Raw genomic sequence first — 10,000 nt, forward strand, 5'->3', positions numbered from 1 at the left:
TTCCTCTCCCTCCCCCCCCCTTCTTTTCCTTGCCTTTTCCCCCATCCTTTTTAATCTCCCTACCCCTTTTGAAAAAGTCAATTTTTTTCTTCCGTAATTCGTATTCCTTAATTAAACCCCTTTTTTGGGTTCATCTGTCCTTCCCCCTTCCCTTCACCCACCTTTCGCCCTTAAAACCCCCCCCCCCCCCCTCCCCCCCCCCACCACCACCTCTCCCCCCTCCCCCCCCCACCCCCCCACTTTCCCCCCCCCCCCCCCCCCCTCCCCCCCCACCAAAACCCCCCCCCCCCCCCCTTCCAACCCCCCCCCCCCCCTCCCCCCCCCCCCCCCCCCCAACCCCCCCCCCCCTCCCCCCCCCCTTTTGGGGTCCCTTTCCCCCCCTGGGGGTCTCAAAATTTTCACCGCCGCCCCTAAACCCCCCCTCCGGGGGAAAACCGGCGAAAAAAATTCAAATTTCCCAAAAAAAAAAAAAAAAATCTTTTTCAATCTTCAAATCTAAAAAAAACCTTTTTTTTTTTCTTTTTTTTTGGGGGGGGGCCCCCCCCCCAAACCCAAGGACCTTGGGTTTTTTTTGGGGGGGGGGGGGAAAAAAAAACCCCCCCCAAAAAAAGGGGTTTTGGGGGGGGGATTTTTAAAAAGGTTTAAAAGGGGGGAAAAAATTTTTTTTGGGGGGGGGGGGGGGGGGGGTTTTTTTATTTTTTTTAAAAAAGAAATTTTGATAAAATTTTAAAAAAAAAAAAAAATGGATTTGGGGGTTAGGGGGAAAGGGGGGGGGGGTTTTTTTTGGGGGGGGGAAGAGGGTTTATTTTGGGGGTTTTGGGTTTTTTAAAAAGGGGGGCTTTTTCCCTTTTTTTTTTAAAAATTCGAATTTTTTTTTTCCCCTTCCAACAAATTTTCAGTGCAATTATTACCTTGTAGTCTGACATTTTTCACCCCAAAACCCACACACCCCACACACACTTGCCCATTCCCCCCCCACACCCCTACACCCACCACAACCACCCCCTCCCCCCCCACACACCCCCAACCCCCTCCCCTCCCCCCACACACTTCCACACACAGACACACACGCACACCTCCCCCCCCACCCCCCCACCCCCCACACACCTCCCCCACACTCACACACACACTATCAAGGAAGGCACTCACATAAATCCCTAACACAATAGGAAGGTCATGCAAATGTGAAATGCACACGTACACGACCATAACCTCCTCTCCTGGCCACAGGCGAAGGCAGAAGCGGAATGGAAAATAACAAATCATTGCCAAAAAAAAAAAAAGAAAAAAAAATCGGGTAGAAAAATCGAAGTCTTCGAGAATAGTGGAAAAAAGAAGCGCGATTTTTATATGGATTTCTTTTTTTTGGGTGGGGGGGGGAGGGGGAGACACTCGGCAACCCGGAAGTGACGTCGAAGATGGGAATGGGATAAGGGGGTGAGGGGGGGGAAGGGAGTAAAGAGGGGGAGAAAGAGGGAATAAAGAGAGGGGGAGAAAGAGGGAGTAAAGAGTGGGGGAGAAAGAGGGAGTAAAGAGGGGGGAGGGAGAAAGTGGGAGGTGAGAAAGAGGGAGTAGATATTTATATATATATAGAGAGAAGAGATAGATAGATAGATAGATAGATAGAAAAGAAAGAGAAAAGTGGTTACGTGTGTATATGAGAGAGGGAGGTGGAGGGGAGGTGGGGAGGGGGAAGAGAGGTTGGGGAGGTGGGGTTTTGGCGATGTATGTAAGGAGAGGCAAATTTTCTTCTTTTTACACGTTTAATGATCGATTTTTTCCCCCGTTGCAATGATCAATCTAATTTATGAGCACATTTTACTGCGTTTGTCCCTGTGTTCAGCAGGAAGAGCTCACTCACTGAATACTTCCATTTCATCCTCAGTGAATTAACTTCCCGTGAATAACTGATTCAAGATACATGACAGAGACCTATAATACAGATACTATACTTCGCAACAATTAGAAACAACAGAACAAACAAACAGTCAAACAAACAAGCGTCACAGCAATACCACAAAGGAGACAAAGGAATTTGACTTGCAAATCTACCAAGCACAACCCCCCTCCCCCACCCCCCCACCCCCACAGCCCGAACACAAGCAAGCAAGCAAAAGGCCCACAGATGTTGAGTGGCAGAAAATAAACAAATTATTGAAGTGATTAAAGTTCCGAGGACTGAACAAGGGAGGGAAATGAGTAGTAGATAAGCGAACACAAAGGGAATTATCGTCCGGGTCGTCATGTGATTGAATCGTCCCAGAAGTCGGGTCGTCCCACAGTTTTAAGTCGGGTCGTCCTCGTCTGTTTGGAGAGCCGGCGTTGCTTAACCCCCCCCCTCCTTCCCCTCTCTCCGCGTCCCCCTCCTCCCTTCTCTCTGCCTCCTTTCCCCCTTCACTCCACCTCTACCTCCCCTGCTCCTCGTCTTTGTCCCTCCTCCTCCTCTCCTGTCCACCTCTCCTGAACCTCTTCACTCCACCTACCCTCCCTCTCCCCCTCTCCTCCACCTCCCCTCCCTCTCCCCCTTCCCCCCACCTCCCTCCCACTCCCCCTTTTCCCCTACCTCCCCTCCCTCCGTCTCTCCACCTCCCCTCCCTCTCCCCCTCTCCTCCCCCTTCCCCCTCCCCCCTCCTCCCCCCACCCCCGCAACCCCGCCCCCTTTCCACCTGGCCAGAAATGACATTTTATCAGGCATCTGCGTCGAGGCCGAGCGAGAGAGTCTGGCTTTGAGGAGCAGCTTAAGTGGAGAGTCCTTGAGGCGAGGTCTTCAAGGGAAGATCCTCGGCGCCTCGATTCCAGCGCGGATCCTGAGGGCCTCCTCGAGCCAAGCTACTTAGCGGGGCTGCGAGAGGAGTCGACGAGGGCGCCGCCCCACGCCGGGCTCCTGCTCGGCTTAGAATACCTTCTCACGGGGATGGGGGGATGGGGGAGGGGTGTGGAGGGCGGGGGTCGCTAATAAGGATAGCAGAGCGAGCGCGTCTATACATGCATGTATATACGAGCTTACAATTTTTTTTACTCTCTCTCTCTCTCGTTTTTTTTTCTGTATCCTCTCTCTCTATTTTTGTCTCTCTTTTTTTTCTCTCTCTCTCTCTCTCTCTCTTATTCTCTCTCTTTCTCTCTCTCTTTATTTCTCTCTCTCACCTCCCTCCCCTCCCTCACTCGCTCACTCTCCCCTCCTCCCTCCCTCCCTCCCCCTTCTCCCTCCCTCTCCCCCCCCCCCCCTGCGCCGCACCCCGGCCCCCGAGGAGGAGTCTGTTCCGAGTGTCAGCTCCGGCGGCGGCTCACGAACTCGCCCGGGAGATAGTTGCGTCGTGTTGCAAAGAGATAAAACAATATTGTCCGTGTCCTCTCGGCCGGATCCTTCAGTCTCTTCCCCCCTTTCTGCTTCCTTTTATCAGGTCCCTTTTTATCGCCAAACTTTTCCCCCGCTCGTATGAATTAAACTTTTCCGGGCCCGCCATTCGGCCGCGTCTCGTCTCGTCCATTATGCTTCTCGTCGCTCCGAACGATCTTTTGTGGCGTAATGACCCTTTCGCGTGCCTCTCCCGGCTTGCCCCGATGGAGATTCCACACGCTTTCGCCCCTTTTCTAATTGGTTCAGCCGGATTCGCTCCCGCTTCCACGGAGGCTGCTGAGCATCTCCGTCTCAGGTGTGACAAGGTCTGCTCGTCGCCCGCCCATAATTCCTCTCTTAAATTGGCTGCTTCCTTTGCCCAACGAGAACGCCTGCAGGCTGCTCTTGCACTGCAGTTGCATAGCAGAATGGCTTTATCTATTGTGAAGTGTTGGCGTCTTTCTGGTGTCTTTGTTGCGCTGATGTTTGTATCGCTTTGTTGGCGAGTATTTGCTACATTTAAAATTTATTTTCATGTGTCTACAATTTTGTTTTTCTATTATCTTTTTTTTTTGCAACGGATTCAAACTAGTATTTCTATCACAAAAGATATTAACGATTGCATAACAAGTCGCACAATTCGTATAAGAAATATATTCATCAGCACGAGAGAGAGAAAATATCCAGTCCCCTTGGCGTGAAAGGAACGACTTCCAGCGTCGTTTTCAGGTAAGTCAGGTCACTTGGTTCTCCCGGATGTGCTTGGGTCACAGGGAAGGCATTTGCTTACCAAATCGAGGCGCGTGTCAGTCGTTGCGACTGTTATGCAAAATCATCATTTCGGAATGCTGACTGTGAATATTCCGTGGATATTGTAATAAGGCGTTTGAGTTTATTCAGCCGAAATAAGAGACACGCAAGCTTAACTGTTGCTTGATGCAATTCCTCCCTAAAGCATATGCATTGTACTTGTACCATGGTGCAATGCCTATGCAAAAGATGCGTACTGATGAAACCGTTGCATAATGCGGCTCAGATAATTATGTAACATGCCGCCGGCCTCGTTGAGATGAACAGCAATGTAGGCAGCAGTGCCACGAGTGAACTGGCAGCGCAGTGTCATTGCCATGGCAGTTGTCGTACAGCGAGGTGGTCAGCATTTGAATTGGGATATGCATGAGCGCGCGCGCGCGTGTTTGTTGTGTGTGTGTGTGTGTGTGTTGTGTGTGTGTGTGTGTGTGTGTGTGTTTGTGTGTGATTGTGTTGAAAGAGAGAGAGAGAGAGAGAGAGAGAGAGAGAGAGAGAGAGAGAGAGGGAGAGAGAGAGAGAGAGAGAGATTTAGTGTATGCGTGAGACACGAATTTTAATTATGCTGAGCATGTTGTTGACATGTTTACTGTTTTCATTATACACGAAGTAGTTGCCACAATTCATATCTGCATGTCTATTTACTATCTACTTATTTATTGTCTTTCTTTCTACCTATCTATCTAACACACACACACACACATGCAAACATGCAGACACACACATACACACACATATAGACGCACACACACACACAACGCACATAAATACAGATCTGAATATAAGACACACGCAGACATTACAGCCACGGTAAAGAATGGGACCAGATCAGTAACACAGTAAATTGTAAACGTTCGTACTGCAAAGGTCCTAAACGTTGTGAACTGGACAGACACGAGATGCAGTTCATGAATTCTAGATTTTGCGAAGAAACGGTAATATAAATTTCATGTTTAAACTTTTTTCTCTTTTCTTTTATGCAAAAGGAAGAAAATTTTCTGTAGTTGGATGTTATACACTTTTTGTATATAAAAAAAAGACTTTGAAACTTTACTGATTACACACAAGCACAAACGCCAGATGATTTGAGCACCCTGACAATAACGACACATATCGAATCTAAAAAACAACGCAAATATTTAAAAGAACGTTAAAATAGTACATGACTATCAAACACGTAAATTGTATACTTCGTACTCTAACTCCTAACTACTACTACATTACACTACATGGCTTCTGTTCTAGATTTGCGAATAATAATAACAATTTAATGTTTAAATATGTGCTAATGTTATTATGACCATAATAAAATATTCTATACTTATGATACAATTTTGTATATAAAAAAAATGTAATAACCTTAAAAAATAAATATATCTGATTAACATATAACGTAAATGAAATGATGACATGATATAAATTTTAAAATCAGTACAACAATATATAAAATCATAAACCCAATATAACAAACATGAAAATTGATAAATAAAAGATGAAATTAATAATAGTAGCAATGATATATACTATAATAATAATAAAATAATATACTATAATAATAATAATAATATAATATATACTACATAATATACTGATAATACTATATATAATATATAGAATAATCTAATATAATAATGAATAATAGAATAATAATAACAATAATGATAATGATGATTATGATAATAAATAAATAATATTGATAATAATATAATGACACATAATAATGTTAACATCATACTGTAGTAAGACAATATAACATAACAATTTAGTAATAATAAAAAATAATAATAGTAATAATAATGATAATAATAATAATATATAATAATAATAATAATATACAATAATAATAATATAATAATCAATAATAAATATAATAATATATAATAATCATGATAATAATAATAATAATAATTAATAATAATAATAATAATAGATAATAACAACAAAACAACAACACAATCAACAATAATAATAACAATAACAAGAATGATAACAACAACAAACAACAACAACAGCAACAACAACAACAATAATAATAACAATAACAAGAATGATAACAACAGCAAGAACAATGCACAATACCTGCAGCATATTCGTGGAATGTTTGAAGAAAGTACAAGCGACTTACTTTGGCAGAGCAGGAGAGTCGCCACGAGCCTGGTGGTGAGGAGCTGCATGGCGTCAGGTCGTGGCGAGTCGTAGCAGGTCGTCGTGGCTCGTAAGGGGTAGGGGAGAGGGGGGGTGGGGGGAAGAGGCCCTCAGAGGCAGGTGTCTAAGACAACTCGCTCCTCTGCCAGAAACATGGTCGTCCTTCGGTGAGTCGTAACACTTTCTTGCCTCAAATAGTCGTTATTGTGGCCTGAATACCGAGTTAATTTATTTCTAACGGTGTTTATGCCGCCATTACAACTCGTATCTTTATCGATAAACAACATCTATTTTCAGATCATGTTATTTATTTTCCTCTCATGTTTTTTTCTTCCGCTCACTTCGTCATGTCACTTTCAGGAATCCATCTTCTTGGAGAGCCACGTAAAAAAAAAGTCACCGTCACTTCTGAAAGAGAAAATTCTGGTTATTTTCCTTGTGTGTGTGTGCGGGGGAGGGGGAGGGGGAGGGGGAAGGGGGATAGAAGGTGTAGGCTCCGTCCCCCTCACTCATTTCTTGAGTGTATGTGTGTGAGTGTATTTGTGAAAGATTTATCTATTCGCCTATCTTTATTTCTATATTTAGCTATTTGTCTTTTTTATTGTTATTATTTTTTATTCATGGTTGTGTTCCTCTGTTAGGGTAATAAGATATTGTTTATATAAAAGCGTTCAGATTTACTCACTCACTCACCAACACACTTTAATGTAAACACACCCACAACACACATACCACATCCCCCCGCCCCACACCACACACACACACACCCCACACACACACACACACACACACACACACAAAACACACACACAACACCACACACACACACACACACACACCGCGCACACACACACACACACACACACACACACACAACACCACACATAAACACACACACACACATCCACACTTACATAACACCATATACACGTTTTATTTATATACGAACACCGCTCATCACAAACAAGCAACTCCGCAAAACCAGAGAAGGTAAATTGCTAGCGACCAAGAGGACGAAACAGCCTTACGAAGCCCACATATTGCATTTTGTGTGGCTTGGCTTCATTCCAGTCGAGTGACGTCACCACAGCTCGGTCGGATGAGTGTAGGTCCGTCGCGTTTTATGAATCATATATAACCAGATATAACTATGATATTACTATCGATGTTATTTTATGAATCAGATATAATCAGATATATAATCAGATATAACCGCGTCTGGCGAGAGTTTAAGGTCAATGTTAACCAAATTGGGTACATGGCAAAGGTACCCGATAAGGGGCGCAAGGCAAATGCAGTCGGAAGGATACAAGGCACATATAAACGATAATGACACAAGGCGAATAGAATCGACAGAAGAAGGGCAAATGCAACCGATAAGGGCACAAGGCAGGTATAGCCGATAAGGATACAAGGCAAATATAACCGATAGCGACAAAAGGACCACAACATCATGGGGGGGGAGGGTGGTGGCGAAAGCGATTCCACGAACTTTCATGAAACGAATGAATGTATATATACATAAAATATATATATATATATATATATATATATATATATATATATATATATATATATATATATATAATTGATCCTGTATTCTCTCTCTCTATAGGGAATGAAGCAAGAATTAAGATCCGTTTCTGAATCATAATCGTAATCATAAATAACCAGTAGATTGCATATCATCTTGCAATCATTAAATCGATGATAATTTCGCAACAGAGAAGTTCATCAGAAAGTAACAAAAGTGTAATGGATTTGCAAAAAAAACAAAAAACAAAAAACAAAAAAACGCCATTTTCTTTTTTAATGGGAAAAATATACTCCACCGATTATTAAAGTAAAATAGCAATGCGATTATCAAGGCATGCTCAAGCGAGGTCTGTCTGTCATTTCAATACGCAAGAAGTAATTTAGTGCAGCCTGTGTTGCAAAGTTCAAGGACTCTCACCACTTTGCAATTTTCGAGGCTGAGAACTTTTTTTTTTTATTCACATTTATATGATAATAATGATGATGATGATGACAATTATAACAGCAACAACAAAAAAACAATAATGATAATGATGATAATAATGAAAATATTATAATAATAATGATAATAATAATGGTAGTAATGATAATAATAATAATAATAATAATAATGATAATAATAATGATAATGATAATAACAATAATAATGATAATAATTATGATAATAATGATGACAATAGTAATGGTAATAATGAGAACGTTTTTATTCATATTTATATAATTTATATGATAATAATAATGATGTTGATGATAATAATAGCAGCAACAGCAAAAATAATAATAATAATAATAATAATAATAATGATAATAGTAATAATAATAACAACAATAATAAAAGATAACAATAATAATAGAAATAACAATATAAATAAACAAATAATAATGATAAAACAGAAGATAAAACATAAAGTCAGTTGTTTTTATTAAAATCTTTCCTTATGATAATTTTTTTTTTTGTGTCACTCGAGTTTGATTAAATCTAAATGGCTCGCAGCTGCCCTTTACCCCTGCATAATAGTAACCGGATAACTTTAACAAATTTAATAATAAAGCGAGAACCTCCCTACAGAGACCGAAGCGTATTGCTTTTTGCCTCTGAATTATGATATGTTTTTTTTTATTTTTTTCCTTTGGCTGCCTTGTTTATTAAATCTATGTTTTGGTTTCAACCGTTGTTGCTCCCTTTCCCCTACTGCCCGCGTCCGTCTCTATCCGACTTTCTCTGTTTTGTAGGGCCTCTCGACTCATCCACTTCCCATCGCCCAGCTCTCTCTCTTTTTGCCCCGGTCATGATTTCTCTCTCCGTATCTGTCTCTCTTTTCTCCTTGCTTCTATCGTCTCTCTCTCTTCTTGTTTCTCTCTTTCCCCTTTTTGTCGTTTTCTCTCTCCTTTCTCCACGTCTCTCTCTCTTTCTCTGTTTGTATGGCTCTCCCTCTCTCTCTCTCTCTCTCTCTCTCTCTCTCTCTCTCTCTCTCTCTCTTCTCCGTCTCTCTCTCTTTCTCTCTTCTCTCTCTCTCTCTCTCTTTCTCTGTCTGTCTATCTGTCTCTCTTCTCCTCTTTCTCTCTCTTTCATCTTGCATAGACGTAAGTATATGTGCATAAGTCCCTTTTCTCTCTATCTATGCTTCTCTCTTTCTTTCACTTTAATCTGTTAATCAAAATCATCAATTAAAAAAAATCTTTGTAGGATATAAAATTCCTGTTGAACGTCATCCCCCTGAATCCTCGTCCATCTCATTTTCGGGTCTAAATATTCCTTCTCTTTCCTCCATCTCCTTTATTTCTCTCTGATGTTTCTTTCCCCTAAATTTTCTTCTCTTGTCTCCTGGCATTTCTTTCTCCTGTGATTCATTTCTTCGGAAAATCTTCTCTACTTAAATATCTGAATTTTTCTCTTGTAATTTCTATATCACAGGATTTTTAGCTCATGTTTTTATTATTATTATTATTGCTTTTTTGTATTTTTTTTTAAATTATTATTTTTTTCGCTATTTTTCCTGTGATTTTTTTCCCCAATTCCCTTTCTCTCCTCTGTAATGTCTCCCTCCTCCCTCCCCTATTACCCTCCCCTTTACCCCGACCCCCTGCCCCCCCCCTTCATTTCGCACCAAGGAACAGCGAAACGACACCCCCCCTCATAAAAAAAAAAAAAAAAAATGCTCATGCCTACAAAGA

At 41.6% G+C, this 10,000-nt stretch overlaps 1 protein-coding gene across 1 annotated transcript in view; it reads right to left on the reverse strand.

Moving 5' to 3' along the window:
- LOC119597122 (nephrin-like) overlaps window positions 1–10,000 on the reverse strand; it is a 155,042-nt gene that overhangs the window by 131,296 nt on the left and 13,746 nt on the right. The window contains exon 2 of the mRNA XM_037946611.1: window positions 6,270–6,697. Coding sequence (XP_037802539.1) covers window positions 6,270–6,318 — 49 coding nt within the window. The 5' untranslated portion in view covers window positions 6,319–6,697. The remainder of the gene's footprint in view (window positions 1–6,269; window positions 6,698–10,000) is intronic.

The sequence above is a fragment of the Penaeus monodon genome, chromosome 38, assembly GCF_015228065.2.
Source record: "Penaeus monodon isolate SGIC_2016 chromosome 38, NSTDA_Pmon_1, whole genome shotgun sequence".
Lineage (NCBI taxonomy): Eukaryota > Metazoa > Arthropoda > Malacostraca > Decapoda > Penaeidae > Penaeus > Penaeus monodon.